The sequence below is a fragment of the Habropoda laboriosa genome, unplaced genomic scaffold (genome assembly GCF_001263275.1).
Source record: "Habropoda laboriosa isolate 0110345459 unplaced genomic scaffold, ASM126327v1 scaffold193, whole genome shotgun sequence".
NCBI lineage: Eukaryota > Metazoa > Arthropoda > Insecta > Hymenoptera > Apidae > Habropoda > Habropoda laboriosa.
The window spans coordinates 1,262,673-1,287,167 of NW_017100342.1; the positions used below are offsets into that span (position 1 = coordinate 1,262,673).

The following is a 24,495-nucleotide window of genomic DNA, read 5'->3' on the forward strand; positions in this document are numbered from 1 at the left end:
ACAGTCGCACAGCTGCCACGACTCGTTTTCAAAAATAAAAAGAGTCAAGTTTTGAGATTTCACGTTCTTCTGTTTCTCATTCTTTTTACCTATGTTCTCGTTACACCGTTGGCCGGGTCAAATATGACCCAGTACTTAAATCTTTTCCGTACGCAAGCCAAATCACATTTGTTTTTTCATTTTACTAGTCATCACATTGTTTAAAATTGTACAAATACATTCTGACTAAAATAACAAATATATTTACAACATAAAAAAAAAAGAGAAACGTGACTCTGTTTCGAATGCCGGTTCGAACAAAAGACATCTAAAAGCCGGGTCAGCGGTGACCCGGCATCCGTCCTCCGAAAAAGATATCCCAAGATACACGTTAAAATGACAATAGCCACTGGATCAACTAAGTACTGCGGTCTAACGAAGTTGACGAGATTTCGCACGGCGACGTGGCGTCTCGGTAATTGCATCTATCGCGATGAAAACAGGGCAACGAACTTTCTTCCACACGGCTACAGCTATTTTACGTCTACGCAGACGCCGTCGACGTAATCTTTCGTCTACGACAGGGGTGGTCACGCCCACGGCTCGAAACGTTGTCTTTCGGTTCACGCGGGACTCTAACGAAATCACTCTTTACTCGTCGGATCTAGACAGAAACTTCATTCTTCGTCGATATCGACGTTTTCTACACTCAATGGTAACACCTCTCCGTTCGATCACCAACGAAATCCGCCTGTTTACGCGTACCGTTTAAAACGTGAAAAACACACTCGAAGTTGTAGACACCAGGAGCTCGTGGCCGATAGCCAAAAACCTGGTTATATCAGACCGGTCGCTTTGTAGTAATGCATAAATTTGGCCCTTGGTAAACGAATCTGTGCCAGAGCTGGCCCGACATTTTGCCCCCGTTCTATCCCGCCGTTTCCGTGATCCGCGATCTATAGATAAAGATCGCACGTGCCTGCCGTTCCATACGCGCTGCGTTGATTTTCGTTTGCGCGCGAAACACAACGCTCGGTTTACAACAGCTGTGGCCAGCTCTTGCTCTTAATTCCCTGCCGCATTGCTGGGATAAAAGACGCGGGCCAGACCTGTCGGTCTCGTCGGCAAGTCCGTAAGATTGCGCGGGGATAATTGAAACGGTTCGTGAAGCGACTCTGACTCCCGTGTCAGTCGAATTAATTATGTACATCTCGCTTGTTCCTCCATTGCGAGATGTTTCAGCCAGGTTGAAGAAGAGACATTGTGTTCCGTGGATTCTTCGAATTTTTGCGGGTTAATCGATTTCAACGAATTTCTGGCACAACGGCCCGCAGTTTTGAGCTCCGTCCAGGTCAGGAGTTGAAGATGGGAGGGTACGAATATGGGTGTGCGGTTTATTTTTTGATCTAGGGATGCTGAGGATAGTATCTACCACTATTTCAGGTATTTCGGTAACGATGGAACGATTTGGTAGTATTGTTGTTTTTTTGGGGTGAGCGGTAATGTTCATTTCTAGTTACGAAGAACGAGGAAGATGTAACTTTGATAGTATTCTTTTTGGACACATGAACGATTAAGTGATAATTTCGTAGGAGTTCTATCGATGTTTATTATCGGTTCTTGTATACACGAAGAAAATTCTTTTGTTCTCTTGTTAAAATTGAAAAATGCCACTAAAACAGCAAATGAGGTGTATCATTTTTACAGAGAAGGTAGATTGTCAGAAAAATTGTTAGCAAATGGTTTGCAAAATTTAGAGATGGAAATTTCGATCTCGAAGAAAATAAAAAAAAGAAGAAACCTTTTTGGCAAAATGGAATTTTGTGAGAAATGGTACACATCCTGTAAAATAAAGAAATTATCATTTTAACGTATGGAATTTACTTATTTACTTAAAAAATCAATACGATTTTTCCTTACAACTCGTTATTTTTTCCAGTTGTAAAGAAAAATTCAATTATCTCTTATGTCACTTTTATCTTTGCAGTTAGCGACGGTTAAGAGTAATACTTTAATTACGTGCACTCTATTTCAATATATAAAAAGGAAACTAATTCAATGCAAAGTAAAAGTTTCATTAGTTAATGTCGAGAGTGTCAAAGATTGAGAATAACGTGAATAATACTAAGAAAATTATCACAGGTTGCATTGAATACATCGAGAATGCTGGCTATTAACTACATTTCACACCCGGTAAAGAATAAGCTGCACGTGTGTAACATATTTACGTCTCGGTGATTGAAAGTAGAATAGATTATCCTGTAGGAATTTTCCATATCCACATGCTTATTCGAATGTACGCGTATCAACAGCCTCCTTATTTTTCCAGCAAAACGACAATTACACGTAATATGAAAGTTAGTTGAAAATTTTTCGAATTTGAATTTTCATTTTACTTTTGTACGATTAATTTCATCAATTTTACGCGCAATGAAATTTCTGTTTTTTTTTTCCTTTAATACTTAAGCATTGTGTTCCGTGGATTCTTCGAATTTTTGCGGGTTAATCGATTTCAACGAATTTCTGGCACAACGGCCCGCAGTTTTGAGCTCCGTCCAGGTCAGGAGTTGAAGATGGGAGGGTACGAATATGGGTGTGCGGTTTATTTTTTGATCTAGGGATGCTGAGGATAGTATCTACCACTATTTCAGGTATTTCGGTAACGATGGAACGATTTGGTAGTATTGTTGTTTTTTTGGGGTGAGCGGTAATGTTCATTTCTAGTTACGAAGAACGAGGAAGATGTAACTTTGATAGTATTCTTTTTGGACACATGAACGATTAAGTGATAATTTCGTAGGAGTTCTATCGATGTTTATTATCGGTTCTTGTATACACGAAGAAAATTCTTTTGTTCTCTTGTTAAAATTGAAAAATGCCACTAAAACAGCAAATGAGGTGTATCATTTTTACAGAGAAGGTAGATTGTCAGAAAAATTGTTAGCAAATGGTTTGCAAAATTTAGAGATGGAAATTTCGATCTCGAAGAAAATAAAAAAAAGAAGAAACCTTTTTGGCAAAATGGAATTTTGTGAGAAATGGTACACATCCTGTAAAATAAAGAAATTATCATTTTAACGTATGGAATTTACTTATTTACTTAAAAAATCAATACGATTTTTCCTTACAACTCGTTATTTTTTCCAGTTGTAAAGAAAAATTCAATTATCTCTTATGTCACTTTTATCTTTGCAGTTAGTGACAGTTAAGAGTAATACTTTAATTACGTGCACTCTATTTCAATATATAAAAAGGAAACTAATTCAATGCAAAGTAAAAGTTTCATTAGTTAATGTCGAGAGTGTCAAAGATTGAGAATAACGTGAATAATACTAAGAAAATTATCACAGGTTGCATTGAATACATCGAGAATGCTGGCTATTAACTACATTTCACACCCGGTAAAGAATAAGCTGCACGTGTGTAACATATTTACGTCTCGGTGATTGAAAGTAGAATAGATTATCCTGTAGGAATTTTCCATATCCACATGCTTATTCGAATGTACGCGTATCAACAGCCTCCTTATTTTTCCAGCAAAACGACAATTACACGTAATATGAAAGTTAGTTGAAAATTTTTCGAATTTGAATTTTCATTTTATTTTTGTACGATTAATTTCATCAATTTTACGCGCAATGAAATTTCTGTTTTTTTTTTCCTTTAATACTTAACGAACTTGAAAGTATCAAATAGTACTTCAACGTATAAAGGATACTATGGCATTGCTAGTTGCAATTTTAACAGTATAATACTTGTCAGGATAAGGGAAAAACAAAGTATGTTTACGATACCATCAAATTTTTACGAGAATTTCATTTTGGCAGTCTAAATATAGCAGCTGAACTTTATTGCATCGGCATAGCAAGCTTTGGAATGCGAGAGTTCTTTGCAAGTATGTAAAATGTGTAACATAACTACTAAATTTACGAGTACCTAAAAAGTGTTTGTGTTATATTCGACAACATTCCTATCTTAAAGTGCACGGAAGATTGAAGTAATTACAAAAGAGTTTTAATTAATTACAACCTAGCAATTTATACTGTCGTTAAGTGTATCATACTAAGGATGTTGAAAAATTTATAAATATCACTATCCACAGCAATTACAGTCGTACAAAAAAATTTGCCAAGATATTCATCTGAATTATAGGCATCTAAACAAATTTTTTTTTAATTAAGTTTTAACATCACATCAACTGCTTATTATATATTATTAGTGACAATAATTCCGAGTAAATGTATTATGAGAAATTAGATTTGATTATAGGAGATATCTTCTCTTACGAAGAATACTTTCAAATTAACAAAACTCATTTTATATACAAACAAACAAAAATCCTTTTTATATGGCCTTCTTCTTCCTGAATTCTAACGTCACAAAAATGGCCCATTACGATACTTCATGTTAATAAAATTCTAAGAAAAGAACACTTCGTCGATTTTTAATTAAGTTTAAAAATTTGAATTTTAGCCAATTTTTTAAATAAAATACTCTACTATACGACGCATGATTTATCATCACGACTATCAGTTGAGACACTCAGAAGCCACAGGGAAGCGACTAACTCCGTCAAATGGAATTTATTAAATTTTTATTTATTTATGAAGAATCAAAGCACCAAGCATGTGCTTCGATACCAAAATTGGAAGAATCTCAAAAAGTGGAATTAATCGTTTTGGCTTCTGTGTGGGCTGAATTATCGTATTGTTCGTTAAAAGCAACAAGTTACTATCCTGTTGAACGAAAAACACGGGTCTTCACGCATCCTAGAAAAGTGTTTTTCGCGATCTCAAATTACAGGAAACGGTGGTCCATTTATTTCAGTGGGTCCCGAGGTTGAAGAGAGAGAGAGAGAGAGCGGGGGGAACATGTCGCGACTCTGTATTTATTTCTGTAACACGTTGCCCTGTGGTCCTCTGCCGCGTTATTTGCCACCTTCGCGAACAATTTCGACGTTTAACGGCGAGATCTCGTCTTCGGATAGAACACGATGCGCACCACATGCTGAATAGGTGCATTGTCCAAACGGACTCCGTTTGTTTCTCCAGCTGGCCGGACTCTTCTATCGTCTAAACTTTCGCCTGGCCTGGCCGGAATGTGAAATTTGTATTGAATACCAGGATTGCCTGCATTCGACGAGTTGTTAGGCAAAGTTTCGGTACTATTCGTGTACTATAAATTCCTTCTGGTTTCTGCTAAATTTCAGGATTGGAAAAATATCGTTCTGTTCAACTTGAACGGCTGAGGATTATAGTACCGACAGAGTGAACGCAGTGCACTTTCTGGTGCTGCTAAATTTTGGGGTTAGAGATAGCGTTGAATTTATTCGAACGGCTGAGAAATGTAATAATCGACAGAGATTGAAAGTGCGCAGATGCCAGTTTTAACTGTCGGGCGGCGAGATGATAGCCGGGTCATTTATGACCCACGTCAAATCTGTTTACCCTGATGTCGGGGAATGAACTTTGTCGGATTTTCGTCTTGATACATTGAAACACGCATATTTATGACGTATCAGTTTTTGATTTATTTGCAAAATTAGAGAATTTATTTATAAAAATGTTTAACCCTTTGGCTTGTAACGAGTCAGACTCGTGGCATAGATTCTATTTAAGGTGCGACAACAACGGTCATAATAGTGAAAGAACTGAATTTGAATTTTAATTCTAGTCTTAATTTATGAAACTGAAGATTACCAAATATAAAGAATGCATTTTTTAGCTTTTTTGACCTGACACTTGTTGAACATGAAGCAAACCTAAACGGTCATTAGAAAATTATTAAAATCCCGAGAAAAATGATTCAGTCTAGGATTACGTTACGAGTACAATGAGTACATTTGAAAATTTTTCCATATTAAAGTTCAACGATCATGAAAATAGACTTTGGTCAATTGGGACAGTTTCCCAAAGATTACGCGAACTCGAATAAATCCGTATAACATATTTAAAGATTTTCACTCACAACATTCTAATTGTCTCGAAATGTTCGACGTTTAAGTTCCATATTTTCCGGCTACAATAAAATCATAATTAATGACTCGTTAAACTTTCTTAATGTACCTGCCGTTGCTTAGATAAGCAACGTCTAAGCGCCACGCATAATTTGCTCAATCATCAAATAACAAACGTCGAGTTTGTTAAAATTAATTGTCCGTTTCTGAACTGTTACCTCCGTGTCATTTTCATTTATACTTTGGCATGATTGGGATCGAGCCAGACGCCTACGGGCTTACCGAAACCTAGTGTCTTTATGAACTGAATTATAATTCGGGCGCTAATGCTATTTTTACGTTTCAACAAGCGTGGCAGGGACGATAAACCTTAATCATTGGGGTCCCATTTTCGAATTGACTTATTCGATCAAGCTAAAAATATACCAAAAATTCGGGGCTTGTGAGAATTAGGTAATAAATTATTATGGTGAAATCACATTAAATTTTCATTTCTTGTACATAATGTATTACTTTTATCTTCCAAAAATGTTTAGCGATCAATTTGAAAGCTAAAATTCTTAAAAATATACAACAAATTCTGGGCGTATGAAAATTAGATGATAAATTATTATGGCGAAATTACGTTAAATTTTCATTTGTTAAAAATATTGCTTGTAACTTGCAAAAATGTTTAGCAATCAATTTGAAAGGGTAAAATTTGCATACGTTAAAATTGTTAAATCTAACGTTTCCTTTCTCAAAATTAAAGTTTTCCAACTCATATCGTTCGCAGAAATATTTTTTCTTTTTGGAAAGTTTGAAAATTGGTCATAATCGAAATGAGTCGTCACATCCTCACGTGTCGGTGTCAGATAAACGCGTGAACTTTGAAGAAACATACGAGCAAGAATTCTCCAAGCATGTATGCAGATTTGACGTCGTTGAATCGCTAATTTGTAGCTTTATTCTTTGTTTTATTGTCTCTGACGCTCGCGATACGCGGTGTATCTAAGTTTAGAGGATGTTAGCAGATAAATAGATGAACAAAGCAAAGAACAGAGGAAAACAGAGATGTGATAAGTCGTAGTGAGCTTACAGTTGCTAATTCTGTGTGTCTTCAATACTCCTTCGAAGATATTGAATTTTCCATAATGATAAAATTACACGGAGAAAGTAGTTTATTCGCTTATAACGTGCTTTGTAAATATGCAACTGCTTTGTAAATTACTGTCATCGAGTTTCGGAAAGTTAAAAAATATAAATTGATAAATAAACTATAATACGTTTATTAATTAAAAAATAAAAGTATAATATTTTTAACTTTTTGAAACTCGTTGAAAATAATTTATAAAACAGTTGCATGTTTACAAGGTACATTATAAACAAATAAATTATTTTCTCTATAATTATACTCACTTTTTAACAAACACGAAATAATATGTTCATATTTGGCAATGCTATAATATTAACGAAATTTGTTTTCAAGTTCGATTGGACGTCTGTAAGAAAACAATTAGGAACGTGATTGCACGTGATAGTATATAATTATCAGCAATTATATACGGCTATGTAAATTAAACAGGGCTTTAAGTGTCTATAAGTGAGGGCACGTGTTCATGTATGAACATATGCAAGCACAATGTCTGCACGTGACTATAAACGGCTGCTTAACGACTATAACTGACGATAGACGACTTTATGTGACTATAGAGTGCGAAATGTAGCTACGCCTAAGTAGCTGCACATGCATTTCACATTGAGATAGTATGAATTTGTTAACAAACTTCAAATTACATAAATAATATAAATAATGTTACAACACTAATATTTCCAATCTACAATCAATTCAAGTTTTAACTTCAGTTTAATTAACTATTTTGTTTTATTTATAATTTATTGATTAAGTAATATGCACCTATACACTATCATTATTGTGGCGACCGCCACGGGGGGGGCCACGCACTTAGGCCTGGCGACTCTTGGGCCTCGAGGCTGGGACATTCCCAGGGAAAAGGGGCTACTTAAGGGAGCCTTTTGTCGTAGACATTCTCTGCACGCGCATCACATAGTACATTTGAAATTAGTTTAAGCATCACGTTTAAATAAATATATTTTTGTTATCCACTTGGCGAGTAATCATTTGCACCACGTCACTTCCAAATTATGATATCACAATTTTGAAAGAATTATTGTTTTATTTACGTTTCTCTTGGAAGCAGAATTATCCAAAAAGTTGCAATTCAATTTCTAATATTAATCTATACACATGTTGAAAATCTTCATATTTATATTATTTTGTCTCTTTTATACTCCAACATTAGAGTACAATAAACTTGACATATATTACAAACTTCTTCAATATTCGTTATCTACACATAGCTGGAATTAGTAGCACTGTACTTACGTCCCGGTGGTGCTCTCTCCGCAACCAAGAAGACGGATATCAATCGATTTATCAGTCAGACACGAACCGGAAACGGAGACAGTCGTCACATAAAATTACTCTTCCTTATTGTACAAATTTGTCTAATAAACCAGAAGTGTCTGTGTTCCTTTTTATTCAAATATGTCCAATGAAGAACTGCCACCATCCAACGTTATACATATACACTATCACTGAAAAGTTCAATAGCACCCGTTCAAATTAAAGCTCTTACTACCTGGATATCCGAGTACAGTAAATTCTCCACAAGTGTCAGTTTGGATTCTACAAGTGTCGGTATAGATGGTCCTACGCCTAGGTCTGCGTCATTGCTGCATTCTTTTAGGAAATTTCACGGCTCGACAATTCATAATAGAAAAATATAATTTCTTTAATTTTACTTTTTTTCATCTGAAATTTGTTTTAACATGTTGCTGAGATTTTTCTGATGAAAATGATACCAAACTGTCTGGCGTGACAGCGTCAATCATTCACTGTTTCAGTACAGCATTAAATAAAAAAAAGGATCAAAATATTACACACAATTTGTATTTTTCAATCGTCAGACTTAAATCGAATCTGATGTCAGAGCTAAAATGTAAATTGATCAGAAATACAATTCTTCTTCTGACACGTCTTTATCACAATCTGCAGTGACTCTTCATTCTAAGGTAAAGGGTTAACATATTGCAGTGACATTTTCAATATCACACTCCCCCCTCTATCAATCAAGACATACAACGATCTTAATATCTGATTTCAAAGGAAGTTGCTCAATGTTCCGCTCGAATCTAATACCCCTTTCTATTTTCCGCTCGATTCGAGCGACCATAGTCGATTAACAGAATTCGATATCGATCACAGTAGCCTCCGACTGACAGGGATACACGAACTTCTGTGACATGCGCATTACCAAAGGTAATACACGGTGTCGCAATGCCGCGGCCAGTTCAAGCGACCGAAAATAACCGCGAAGCCCGAACCAACCCAACCGACCGCTCCTCTGATCCTGATTCCTGGTCTACGATTAACAGACCGATGCTCTAGCCGGTGAAATTACAATTGCGTGCGTTCATGTTCGGCGACGACTTCTCTCCTGTCTTTAATTACAGTCAGACCAGCCAGCATTGGACAGATACACCGGCGAGGGGCTGGAGTATAGTGGCCTGCCAAAATAAAGATAGTTCAAACGCTGCTTCTGGCCTAAATGTGTCATCTATAAATACGCGAGCTCCGCGTCCGCTCGACAGAGTCTTGCTTCAAGTCGATATTGCACTTGCACCGATACCTAAATCACGGAAATTCGCTGATCGATACCTGGAAACGTGAAATCACGGAACTTACGCCGCACAGACACTTCGTTCCTCGCTTCCTCAAATATTTTACCGACCCCTGAACTTTGACTGTAGTTGCCCCTGCGCGAGGAAGCTTTCATCTGAAGATTGACCTTTGTCGGGAATGGACGAAGTACAGTTGCGAAAGATTTTCAATTTTCAAACGATGTAAATTGTTTTTTTTTTGTTGATTGATGGAACTCGGTGTTTTTCTTTCAAACGAAAAGTGCTTTGTTCGTTAAGAATATTTGTCGAATAATTGAAAATGTTGCGGAAGAAACATCATACCCGGTTAACTTAAAAATAAGTAAAGAAGTTGTAATAGGGCTCATAAATAAGAAATAAATAACGAAATTTTCATTCGATAATTTATTTCGTCGAATGATAAATACACGAATATTATTAAAACCTGAAGATAAATCATTCTGCTATGACCGAAGGATTAAAATAAAACTCGGTATATACCTTTATCTTTTGGAAGTCCTCCCTTCTTCCGGAACACGTGAAGGCAGACGAAAAGTAATTTATACTCACAGGGATCGAAGCACGTGGTGTTCGTCGGTGAACAGGAACTGCATCAGGGGTAGAATTCGAGTGGAAACAGGACTCGCGTGGAGTTTGAGGCGTAGCTAGAACCATAAGAGGGAAATGTACTTTGGAAGGACACGACAGCTTCCTGTGATCGATCTAATGTATAAACGTAGGATAGCATTTGCTTCCTGTTTCAAATGCTAATACTACGTGTTCGGTTTTGCAGTGTAACAACAACTGTGTTCTGGAAGCAAATGCATATAAGCAACATTTTTTTTTTTTAATTAACCCTTTATGGACGCGGGACTACTGATTACTTGTATAACACATATGTAATCAGGTTACTAATTGAAATTTTTTTTTATTTAGACTGAATTATATCAAAATTACATTTTTCTCAATGAGTTCATGGTCACGCCAACTACTTTCATTGCTTAAAAATGTACGAGTTTATTGGTCGCGTTCATAGTGTTTCGCGAACGCATATAAATATAGGTCTATTGTCCTCAAAGGGTTAATCGAGTAAATTTACAATCTGTTTAGAATGAGCGATAAGTAAATGATTTGAATTACATGCAGAAAACGTTCTCTTTCTTTTCAATTGACTAAGTTAGAGTCTACGGTGAATCTTGTGGATAAATTCGTGAGCTTGAAACGTTTCAACCTTCTCACTTCATTGGTATCGTTTAGTAATTATATAAATAATATGAAATAATGAAATATAGAAGTAACGTAATAGAATGCACGTATTGACATTAAAATTAAATTATTATCGCAAAAATAACGATCGATAGAAAATTTAACTAACAATTGAATATAAATCTCGGTGATATTGTGATATACATATTATTATCGAACATAAATATTGGTGTTAAAATTAAATTATGATCGTAACAATATTTGCGTATCGTACAATTGTCTGCCAAATTTATAACGTGCATTTTTTTTTTTTTTTGTAGTGTTCGTATAATTATTTGAAGTTTTATTAAATTTCTATTTTCAATTTTCCCTTTCCAGAATATTTCTCTTTTCCTTCTCTTCGCAGTTATCGACATTACCGACATTACAAAATGCCTAAGTAATTATACATATTGTGTAAATTAATTCTTTAAAATTTCATATATAACGAGTGTCACTAATATTATCGGAGCGCTTTCACAACTTTATCTAGGAAGCTTTTAACCCTCTATCATGGCATGTGACTTGGAAGTTACGTATCCATTTGTCTATATTTTACAAGTGTCATTTTATTTGTTTATTCCTATACTATTGCATTATGTTGCAATAGTACTACATTACTAACAGCCCAATTTCTAATACAACAGTTATCAATTCTTCCTCCTTCCACCAAAGTGTGCAATTGTAATCAACCGAAACTTTTCTTTTCACGAACGAAACAAAATCGGATTAAGATTAAGGTAACTGTGTCAAAAGTTAGATTCACTATTTCTCTTGCAGTAAAACTAAACAAACGTGCCTGGCAAAAGTATACAAAAATTATTTCTGTTAATAATAATATACGAATATTATTTTATATAGAAATTGCATTGATCAGAAATCTGAAGAAATCTCGAAGTCTGGAATAACGTCCATGTTGTTATCGAAGTATAACACACTTGTTTTACCTTCGATATTTTATCATTTGTTTGAAATCATAGCCCCACGACTATTGCTTCGAATTGAGTATTGATCGCTTTGCTTTCTGCTCAACTAATTTTAGAAAATCATTTTATTGCGTAGGTTGCAGTAACCTACACTTGACACGCCACCTTAATTTTCTCTGATTGATGAACGCGTACAAGGTGTTTCGTTTCGTTGTTTCAAATACTTTCTTTGTTACCAATGATTTTAATCAATTTTCTGCCCTCTCTATTTAAGTACACTCGAGTGCAATTTTAATACAACAATATATTTATATTTTCGAACTATTCAGTTCTACATTTCTCTTACAATTTCTAAATTGCAAAGTGTTTTCATTTATAAGGTATTAATTACGTGTAATGTTCGAATATTTATGCAACGCGAGAAATGACTATCTTATTTAATTTATAACATTGATTTACATCAAGTTAGTTAAATAAGTTGTACTTATTTGCAAAGTACAATAAATGCTCTATCGAAAGGGACAGGTTTGAGTTCATTTCTTCCATAATTAACAAGCATATCTTGGTGTCCAAATATTTTCGTGACTCACTGCATCTTTTCCTGTATTTATTATATTATTTAATAAAATATGAGCTAAGAAAATTATTGTGAAAATTGATTTCAATATGAGAACTCTTTATGAAGATCATTAATTGTTTTTGTTATTCTGTTAGGAATGTTAACAACGTATATATATATTAGGTATACAACAGTCTCTATAAATACACAGAAACTAAACCACACATAATACTCAAATGTGTTTATTGATATTTCCTAACGATGCACAATGAAGCATTTTTATATGAAAAATTGGCCAAAATTAATTTACCAGTCTTAGCAAAATGCACCTAAAAAGGATGAAAATTATTTGATAGAATTTTACATGAAAACTCATAGGAGAATATAAAATTCAGAAATAAGATGATTTATTTTATTATGAAATCTTCATACTGAAACTCTCAATTTGAGAGTTACATATGTAAGAAAAACAAGTACATAACACCAATTCTTCAATCATTTTTACATAATATTTTAGGAACGTTAGGTTGCAGACAAATTTTACTCACAGAGAATTAAAACCAATAATAATTAATGGTCTTCTTCTTCTACCTAAATTCTGACGTTACAAGAATGACTGTTATGATACTTCATTTTAATATTATAAAAAAAAAACACTTTAAGTATTGATTTTCAATTAAGTTTAAAAATGTAAATTTTGGCTAGCTTTTTAAATAAAACACTCCATTGCGCGATACATCAAACTCTCTGAAACATCTTTTAAATTATGTATTTAACAAGTTAAAAGATTTTTCTTATCATCGAATCTGAAGAGTGTTCGATGAAAATTGCCAAGAAATCTTCTCAAAAAGTTTCCGATCCATTGTCCCGTGCGATTTGAAGGGTCCTTGAAACGGTTACCTATACCTAACAACGTGAAACGATATATGCCCAGAATATAATTTTAACTACAGGTTATTGCGATGTAAACTTTGGCGCTGCTCTGCCATTCTATCTCAGTTGGTGTTTGTACGCTCGACGCGAAAAGACGTGCAAAATATCACAGGGAACAACGAGCGTTTTTTGCCCGTTTCTTCGAGTTTAAACTGACTTTAGAATAGCCTGTAAAATGTGACCGTTTCGGTGGATTCGCGTGGTATGGGATGTGGTAGGTCGCGCCAAGACACTTCGACCTCCCCCGGTAACATCCAGGACAGGCCAATACAAATTCATGTAATGTTAGGTACGAAAACTTCATTTGAACGTGTTATTTATGTAATCGTCATTGACACTATATCACATATTTGGAATTGTGAATAGAAATGGTCACACGTTGACCACGACTTGTTTAACGATTCGAATAAGGAATATTCTTCTTTGGTTCTGATCTTTGCTACGACTTAAACGCTGTAAAGTGATACGTGCATGAATTTAAACGAATGATTCAAATTGATCGTTATCGTCAAGTTGTTCGATTTCACGCAAAAGTTACGAATGTTACTGTGTGTTTGAATTCATTTGTACGTTTTTACCGTGAAAATGAATATGTAATTTGAATTGACAGTGGGTCGGTAATGAAGGTCAGTGAATTTGTTATACTTGAAACGTTCCAATTATCGGAAAATTTAATTTGTTGCAATATATATCGTTTATAATGTACGCACGGCGTAAAAAATAGCATTTGTTTGAAAAGTAATATCTAATCTTGTTCATGAATAGACATGTAATCTTTCAATGAACAAACGTAATAGAAGAGAAGAAAAAGTTCGTACGGAATTACGTAACTCACCGCGTTACTCCGTCGATAACGTGACTGTTATCTTTAAGATTATCTACGGTCGTCTCGAAGAAGTATTCTTACGTTTTGAGTGCTGAGAATTGCTTGAAATACTTAAAGTGCCTTATGAAATTGATTTTTCTTTTTTTTAAAGCAAATTACTCATTTATTTATCGATGAATCTCTGTGTCTTTAATTCTGTTACTGTATTTACATTAGAAATCGTATTAAAGTATAACCGCAATTGATACAGGCACGATAAGGTTAAATCGTCTGTTGTTGATTAATGATACTCCATAAACGAGTGCAATTGATCGACAAATAATACCGGTTAACAGGTTACAGCTACACGTGTACCTACAATTTCAATTCAACTAGTACTTTCTGTTACGTAAGCAAACAAATCGTCAAAATTCTGCGTAAAGTATTTTTTCTTAGCCTTCGTTTCTATCGTTCAAAGGAAAACAAATCATTTCGAAATGTTGATTTACTCTGTCACACTTCCCATTAAACTGTCCTAATTTTTCACCTTGTGGTAATATCAGTATTGATTCCATTAGTTCGTTTCCAAAAAGAAAGAAAAAATAATTGTTTAACGTTAATAAAATTATAGAGAGATATGAAACAGAAATATGAAGTCTTTTAAAATTCTACATTTCTGAATAATATTTAGTAATATTATTTTCCTTAATAATTGCTTTGTACGATCTAAGAAATGTTTGATGAATTTTTCAAAGTCACCGTTACGTTGGAACCTTTTCAGCTTTCGGGCACAGTATCTCGTGTGACCTTGGGTCATTTCAGTCCCTACAATGAGAAATTAAGCGAACCGGCCTGCTAAATATTTACCTTGGTGAATGCTCGTCCCTCTTAGCGTTGAATTGTCTCGTACAAAGAAAGGTCGTACTGCAAACTGTCGAGCTTAATAGACTATATTAAAGCACAAACGGTAGCGTGCATTCGGATGGTAAAGTTGGTTACTTCTTTGTCAGAACTTAACATCGAGATACGTTATTCCTTCTCGAATTTCTTTTATGCCTCGATGATTTGCATTTCTCGGCTCGGTATAGTCGGTGGAAGAAATATAACGAGGTCCTAAATTAAAGCATTGCTGATTTGACTCACAGCAGTCACGTGGTCGTCCACTTCTTTTTTCATCGTGCACAGAACCCGTTCGTTTGAATTTCTTCACTAATTTACGTATCGTCTTGTCTATCGATCCTGCTTTCTTCGATTTCGTTACAAATTTATTTTCGATTTCGTTGTACTTCTTTCTTTGGATTCGCCGGATAACTATTGCTACACGCTCCTTTGTATTCATCTTAACCTTTTCATTACTATTGGCGCCTATAGGCGTTTTGAAAATTTGCAAATTTATTAAATTTAATTCAATAAACCAAATTTTCAAACGATACGGCTAAAATAACAAATTTTGCAACCGTGGTTAAAAATTTACCATCAGTCGGTCACGTTATGCATTAAAATCTGCCGTAGCGACAGGGTTAAGGGTGTGCAAAAAAAAAGCATAATTAAAATCACGACTGAAGTGCAGTATCCGGACTGCAAAATATTCGGCTAGAACGACTTTAATTTAATAAACGAATTTAATAAATTTTATTTGATGGAGTTAGTCACTTTGGCTTCTGAGCGGATAATATAATAGATCTTCACTGCTAGTAGACGCACTGTTCAGCAATTAGCGTAACAATGTACGTATATATTAAGCCTAAAAACGCGCAATGAGTGAACAAAATTTCCAGCTCTTTTTAAAGAGTAGTATGGGTATTGTTATGGGCTAGGTAGAATTTTTGAACTAATTTTTGTATTTTTAATGATTCAGTTAGCACATCCTAGTTGGGTTGTAGACTTTTTGGTGTCGAACTTCGTCGAAGTGAAATCGAACCCGACAGCCAAATGTCTATAAAACCGAATGTCTAAAATCTTTCATTTCTATGAAAAATGACCCTCGTTTTCTTCTTTAGCTACCTACAACACCCTCCAAAAACCATTTTCACTAAAAAAGTACCTAATTTTTGGTCCACCATGTACTTTACCAATAACGTTTCACACAATGCCTCCAATTATTTTCTTCCAAATGAAACGTTACAGGAGCAATGTGCCTAAAAATTCTAGCGTAGGGTTCACACATGGCTGATACACATTCTAAGAAGTCATTAACCGCGTGACAAACGCATTTCACTTTTCGACTCTTCTGGCTCGCGGGAGAGAATAAATAAGAGAAGAAGGCGACAGAATCAGGAGCAGTGTTAACGAACGTAGAGAAGGGAGGGGACGATGGAAAAAGGAAGGATGGACACCTGTAAAAATGTGCGTCAAACGAGGATCGAAGACGACGTTAGTGAGGATCGGCTGAAAGGTTTAACGGCGCTTGGTGACGCGCCAAAAAGATTTAAAGGGAGCAAGACGCGGCTGGCCTGTACGTGTAGCATCGCGAAATTGGCATCAGTAACGTGGCTCGAATGAATTCGAGAATAGGATCGATTCAACGTTCAATCATTTGCAACAAGCGCACCTGGAGAAAAACGATTGTCCCCCGAGTGACTTGCGGCAATCGTGTGTTCATTAGTCACGGATCTATCGTGTCCTTAAAAGGGACCAAATCGCGACAGACTTATCTTTAGTTTCTCGCGTCCACAAAGTCGTGTTTGCATTGCGAGTGATTCTGAGCCATAAACGGGGCTCTGTTCGATCTCGATATATCAGCCGCTCAGAAGGTAAAGTGGTCAACTTCGAGGTAAAACAGAAAGTAGAGAGAAATGATGAATTTTTTTTTTTAATTTATCTTGGAATATACGAATAAACAAATATTACTTAGCGAATTATTTAAGATGTAGAGTACTATCAGTTTTACGAGGCAATTTTGATAAATAATCGTCGAAAAGATTTGCATTTCATATTAAATATCGCTGCATTAAAGTACACAACCAATTTCGATGAAACTTTCAGCGTGGACAATAACTGGCATAAATCTACAAAACGTATTTCTTAAATTTTCATTAAGATAAAAAAGTTGCAAAAAGGACCTTCGCTATTTTCTTCGCAATTTCCACCAATTGCAATTTTTTCAAAAATTTGCTTACACGTCATCTAGTACAATAATCCTAACTTCTGAAAAAAAAAAGCTCAAGTCGTTTGGTCCAATTTAAGTGAAATACTTTTGTTCGTCACTGTGCCAGGTAAGATAAATTTTGTAAAAATACGAAAAACCTGAATAAACGATAAAATTTCATCGGAATCCAAATATAACTCACTAACCTAAAAGTCAAGAGGAACTGTTAAATGTTACTTTCGTCTCCGTTACGAGATCTCGAACGCGCACGGATTTAACATTATCGATAGCTCGTCTTTTTTCAACTGCCAATTCTGATAGTTTCAATCGTAATTCACGGGGTACGGGTTAGGAAGCCTCGAACTGTCACAGCCGTAAACGTGATTGTGCAAAATTTGGGTACTCATGTTCAGCACGTAAATGTTAAAGGTAAAGTTACCGGCGCCGGATCAATGCAATCGTGTTTCTTGTTTCTGTAATCGGATCGGTGGCTCGGCGAAAAATCATTAACGGACTCTGGCACTTGGAGAGGATAGAAATTTCAAGTGTTAGGAATTGGGAAACTTGTTAGAATTCTCCATCGTTAGAGATGACTTAAAGGAAGCTTCAACGCTGACAAAATACCTCGCCGCATTTGGGTTAAACTGCATCTCACCCTCTCTAATTATGGAAAGTAAGGAGATTTGTGTACCGATAATCGTTCGGTTTCTTCAAAAAAAAGTTTATCCGATAAGCGATTCTAACGTAATAATATGAAAATCGAGGGGTTTTTGGCCTTAAGAAATGACGAATTAGACCATTTTTGGCTACTTTGAACCTTCCAAGGATTTTTTGAATTTGAACAAAATAATTCAAATTTCTTTTTCAAACAGTCCCTCTATAACTTGGGGCTCCAGAGGGGTTAACGCTTTGAACAGATTCGTAGTTTGGATTTCAATCGAAAATTTCGATGGTTATGCTCTTGATCGTACGTGTTATCTTCGTGTCACTTAAATTTCTCAACTTGCGTACATTCTACAACGAGTTTGATCGTTTTAATGGGAAAAATTAAAGGGAAAAAGGTTATTAATTTCAATTAACTTTAATTTCTATTAATTTCAATTCATAGAAGAAATGAAAAACGGAAAATTTAGACTCGATCTAGGCGCGATAAAATAGTGGACACCTTTCCTTTTATGGAGAAATTATGATTTTCAGAAATAAGATTACTCTCGTACTTCTATTTTTCGTCTTAATTGGGGACGTTATGGTTAGTGCGTGACTCCTCAGACTAAATTGAACTGTAAATGGCAGCCATCTTGGACATTACGCTGGGAGGGAGTTTATAGTAAATCAATCACTGAGAAATTGAAGTGAATTGATTCGGATCACTGTTTATAATAATCGTTAAAATAAGAATCTCGATAAATTTTATTAATCAATAGCTGAGTTTTGTTTAAGTTTTACAAATACACTGTAATATTAATTGATACACCGAGTTAATTGCAATTGAAAGATATTAAGTTAAATGTTAAATCAATGAGTGGATAATTTTTAACAAATTGTGTCATGTGAACGTAGTACGATTTAACTATACAATCTTTACAATATTTCTGTTTTCAAAAGAAGATATATATATATATAGTTCGTTTTATGTTTTAGGTACGAACGCTAGATCTCCTGGGAAAACCTCCCCGATAGGGGTAATTGGAACCAGGGAAGGGACAGGAATCGGCAGAACGATGAAGGAATACGAAGATCAATTAGAGGCTCTCAAAAAGGAAAACTTCAATCTTAAATTGCGGATTTACTTTCTCGAAGAGCGAATGGGAATTACATCAGCAGATGAAAATGCAATTAAGAAGAATATCGAATTAAAGGTTTCTGCACATTTCAAAAACATTTTTTATCAAATCTTTGCAATGTTTTGTGGAATATAATCAAACATTTTTTTTTTTTAATTTAACCCTTTCGTGATAAGTGAGAGTGTTTAATTTCAAATCCAAAGTGAGATCTCAATTTAATATCCATTACGGACGCGATAAATACCAAATTCTTTAAAAAAGCAATTTGGTCACGAAAGGGTTGAAGTAATTTTAATTTTCAAACAATTTTCTTTTATATTAAAGTTGCGTGTCTAATTGATGACAGTGACCATCGAGATTCGTTATAGTAATTTGCTTTTTAATAGCACAAAAACTGAAGATTAGTGAGAGAGACTCGATGAACTACGAAGTTTCTCGTCTTTATTTATAAGATACCAAGAAATATTTTTGTCTCGCTGTTAGGTCGAAATCGAATCACTAAGACAGGAATTGGTCGAGAAGCAGGAACTTCTTAGTCAAGCAGCCAAAGCTTTCGAATTAATTGAAGAACAGAAAGAAGCCTCTTCACGGAATCAAGCTCAGTATCAACAATCACTTGAGAAGGAGCAAGAAAAGATTAGGAAGCTCGAAAAGGGTATATAATGATACTTGTCATTACATGAAATTTCACACACTTTCTTTTGCTAAGAATTATCGAAAGAGATTCGATCTTTTTCAATTTGATTTCTTATCGTATTCAAGTGTATGACTGTTTGCTCAATTTATATATTTAATTATTTTACGGTTATTTGTAAATTTAATAATATCTTCATTCATAATTAATCGAGTTTGCAGCTTTTGCTCGTTCTTTGCATTAAATTAGAATTGATATCGTTTAAATTTGATCTTCAACTAGTCTTCTGAAGTTTATAAACTTCACTAGTGAACACCTAAATGTTGCACCAACAAATAGTACTTGTAATTTGTAACACAAGCAGACCATTGACATTGAAATTAATTATTAATTCATTTCCATATTCTCTCTGATCCACTACTGGAACAATAGAGTAACAGTAATAACTAAAAAAGAAAACAGTAGCAGATTCTTTACTTCTTATAATATAACTCTCTGAAAATTGTTTGTAATGTATATATTCCTTATTTCGGCTTCATAGCCAAGAAATTTCCACTTTCGCCACATTAATCCTAACTGTACATTGCTAATTTAGCCCATTCATTCATTTCTTTTTGTCTTATTCCCCTAACTTAACCCTCCTTTGGCAAACATATCTTCTGACACTCGGTAGGTCTAATTTTCTTACCGTTCTAGGCTTTAAAGAACTCCCGAAAAAATTCTGGGACACTTATCAAAATCTCTACTACATTATACAACTATTCGTTAAGTCAAAAGCTTCAAACTTCTTTTCTCTACAAGAGTGAAATTTGGCCTGGGTCATTAATGACCCAGGTTACCAACAGAGGGTTAACTTAATTTAACTTACCTATTCTATTACTATCCTACTATTTTCTCCTTCAATTTTCTAAGCCAACCTTCTATTCCCTGTCGAAACGTAGTATTTTATCAGAATATTTTGATAACCGTGCCGAATACACAAGCATAACTAAGTCATTGCCCTGCTAAATTCCTTCTTTCATTTATCCACCCTTTGCCTCTCGTCGAGCTACTTTATTTTCGGTGTGCTGAAAATTTTCTACTACTCTCTCTCTTGCGACAGAATTAGCGGAATACCAAGAAAAGGTAACGGATGCGTCTATCTACTATAAGGAAGCTTTCGGCATTACGCCAGAAAAGGCAATTGAGAATGAGGAGAAATTGCGTCAAATGGAGGAGCTTGTTGCATCTCTAGAGGCCGAGGTAAGATGACATCAGAGATATGTGATATAATAGTGTCGTATACAAACGTTATAACTTTCACAGAAAATCTTTTCCACTTCTAATTTTTCTCCTATCATATTTTCCAGTAATTGAAATAATTTAACCCGTTGCGGTCCTGCGTCGAGTCGGACTGAGAATTTTTGCCTTCAGATATCATATAACGATAAACTATAAATAATAATAAACCATTTTTCATGCATTAATATTACACCGAAACTTAGTACTTCATAACTGATATTACGCTGAAATATTGAAATAAAGGAAAACTAGATGCTACTACCCGAGAGTAGCCAAATGAGTGCGGACTAACCGGACTGTTTAGACCGCAAAGGGTTAAAATGTGAAACAAAGCATTAGTAAAAATTACTGAAAGTATTCCTTCTAGAATAGATTAATACCGATATCTAATTTAAACAAAATTTCTTGTCACTTCATTTTTTGCTCTTCGTTAAGGAAACTCTAAACATAATTGGGACGGGTGATACCTCGAATTCGGCAAGAGATAGAAAAAAACTGTCGAGGGAAAAGTTGAATGGTATAGTAATATCTATTTTCCCAGGACTTCGCTTTCCTCATAAGTGCAACGATGCCCCCGAAAAATGCAAATGCATTCTTTTTATTCGTATCAACTCCTCGGAACACTCTGCGTGAAAGAGTATTAAAGTACAATGTTCAAAAAGTCAATATTTCACGAGATATCTCACATTTTCGATAAGTCGTACATGCACATACTATTCAACTTTTCCTTCAACAGTTTTTCTCTCTCTCTTACCAAACTCGAAGTACCTCCCGTCCTAATTGCGTGACGCACCCTGCAGACAACCTTTTAGAATTTTCCACAGAACCAAAGTGACCAATTCCTACGTCCCGATTTTACAAATGTTAGTTCTGTAAAAACAGACACCGTTCACAGTAATTAATAAGCAAATTCTTCGCTGTCCCACTTACTTTTCCGTTCCGTTTGCGTCAACACTATTTCAACGCTATCTTCGTCCACTTCCTTCAGCTGCGGCGAAAAGAACGCGTGTTTGATAAGCTTGTTCTCTTGTTGCTCAGAAAACGGGAGGGAAAAAAAATAATCAGTATGTTTCTGTTCGCGGATAAGTACAGGCCGTATGTTTCACCAACAGAATATTTGAAAAAATTTCTTGTTCGTTGAGAGATAAGAATAATTCTGTCGACCTTTAGTTATTGTGGTTCCAATAAGAATAATCTGAATAGGAAAGAACGAAGGAATCGTGATTCAGTCAGGTATTCTACGTAGATTATTTCAGTTTAAATCTTCTATTTTGTTTTTTTTTTTCACGATCGTTGTTGTAGTAATTAGAAAATAGAAATTAGTTCTGCTCTCTTGAAAGTTATTATCGAAACGATTTCAACAACGTATGGTGTAAAAATGTTGCGCAATAATAAATAAGACAGTTCGAACATTTTTCAATGCTGTATCATCGATAATAGAAGATACAAAAGCGTATATCTTGATATTATAGATGCACAGCAATCGTTAAAAGAGGATACTTGTTTATAATTGATTATAATTTAAATTATTGAGAATTTAGTTCATTCGTAGCCTCTTTATAATCAATTACAATTTACCGCAATTTTGGAAAACGTTTATCGTTTGAAAAAGTAGCGAAATGTTTTTCTTCTTTATTAATTACTTGTTGGAAAGTTACGAGGCGTAAATCGTGAACAGTAACACGAAGTCTGTTCATTTTCTTAACCCTATTGCGGTCTCCGGGTCTTTTTCGACCCACCGCCATTTTGTTCAAGTTTGTTCCCTTAGCCCCTTCACATATGACGACGTGTCCGACTCGTGGCACAGATCCTGGCGAAGATCTGAGAAAAATAGTTACATTAGTAAGAGAAATTCATTGCAATCCTAAGTTTCGTTTGAATTTGTAAGACCGAGGATTGCTAAATGTAATTAATCTGTGACAGATTAGTTCTTGTTACCTGGTACAGTACGAAAACAAAATGGCCGACGCTTAGATGCATAGTCAGAAAAGAAATCATAGGTTAAGGGGTTAACGTTACATTAAAAGCTTATTGTCTAGGTTCATATCGGCGTGCTGGTAACAAAAATTGTTACACATAAGGTCTTTGGGTCCTTTTTGACCCTACAGTTAATACTATTATTGACACAATCGTCCTCGTTTCTTAACTGTCCATTATTCGCATTCATGCTCGCAATTTTCAAAGTAGAAATAGTCATTTATCAACCAATTATCCACGAAATTGTCACGGTACGAATGAAAAGTGAACAAACGAATAAACGCCGGCAGGTTAATCACCGTTTCGTATACCCCAAACGTACAAAGGAATATTACACCTTTGTGCTCGGTTTCGCGTAAAGCGTGAATAATAATCGTAACTCGGAATTATCCGCGAATGAACATAGGTGAAACAGGTGACGAGCAGCTTGGACGAGGAACGCGTCTGGGTGCAAGAACTCGAGAGCGAACGGGACGAGTTCAGAGAACGTTTAGAAATTGAGACGCGTTTGCGAGAGAATTTGGATGCGGAGAGGCTGCAAGACATCGAGGCATTGCGGGAGAAAGTAAAAGAACTGGAGGAACAGCTGCTGAAAAGAGACACTGTCGTACAGCAGAGCAGAAACGAGCTGCTCGAGAAAGAAAGAGTCATTAAGGAAAAAAATGCACAGCTGGATGAGAAGTGTCGAGTGTACGAGGAGCTGAACGCAGTTTCGGAGAAGAGGAAGAAGCAAGTCGATCAGTTAAGGGCGTCTATAAAAACCAGGGACGATGCCCTCACGGACCTGAACAACAAACACCGTGCTCTTCTTTCTCAGGTAACAATTCAAATTTTTCATGCCATTTTTGTCTGTCAAAGAAATATATTAGGTTTGTGCAAAAATTTCTATCATATTTGTTTGGAGAATGTGTATTTATTTTTTTATTAAGAATAGCAATAATATATTAAGTGTGCAAATTAATTCGGCGCCATTTTTTGCAAACTTAAAAACAGAATTTTAATGTTCAAAATGGTCGCCATAATTTTTGAAACAAAGGCACCGAATTAATTTGTACAGCCGATGATATTGATGCTATATTTAGTATAAGTACCAATTGTGAAAATTTAAATAAGAAAGTAAACATACAGTGCCTTAGTGCCATCGATTTATAAACGATGGAAATTTTTGCATAAACTTAATATATTAGGTTGCTGCATCTGAAATGTCGTGTTTTCAAATGAAAAATTTCTTTCAATGCTACTTCTGAATAATTTATTTATTAAAGGAAAATTGTTCAGGTATTTGAAGAAACGATAGTCTTTTTTGGGAGAAAGTCTAGCGAACAAGAGAGGATGCGGCAAAATTTTATATTCTTTATCGTGGTTCGTTTTTAATTATTTTTCTTAAAACGTTATCACCGACAGCCTTATCAGGCCTTCCTCTTGACTCATTTTCCAGTGAGAAACCACCAATCTTGAATTTTGCACACCAACGTTGACGTGTCCTAACATTAACACAACCAGTTTTTTCAAGTTAAAGTATGTCAAAAAATTACGCGAATATCTCGATCATTCATCACGTAAGATAATAATTATGAATTTTTTCACTATTCAGTACACGTGTATTACAGCAAATTCCTTTTTATC

The 24,495-nt window shown here is 35.1% G+C and overlaps 1 protein-coding gene across 2 annotated transcripts in view; it reads left to right on the forward strand.

The window, feature by feature from the left end:
• The window catches only part of LOC108574520 (centrosomin), a 52,812-nt gene that overhangs the window by 16,627 nt on the left and 11,690 nt on the right, over window positions 1-24,495 (forward strand). For both annotated transcript variants that reach the window (XM_017937132.1, XM_017937131.1), the window contains exons 3-6: window positions 18,835-19,052; window positions 19,461-19,632; window positions 20,714-20,853; window positions 23,276-23,686. In XM_017937132.1, coding sequence (XP_017792621.1) covers window positions 18,835-19,052; window positions 19,461-19,632; window positions 20,714-20,853; window positions 23,276-23,686 — 941 coding nt within the window. The remainder of the gene's footprint in view (window positions 1-18,834; window positions 19,053-19,460; window positions 19,633-20,713; window positions 20,854-23,275; window positions 23,687-24,495) is intronic.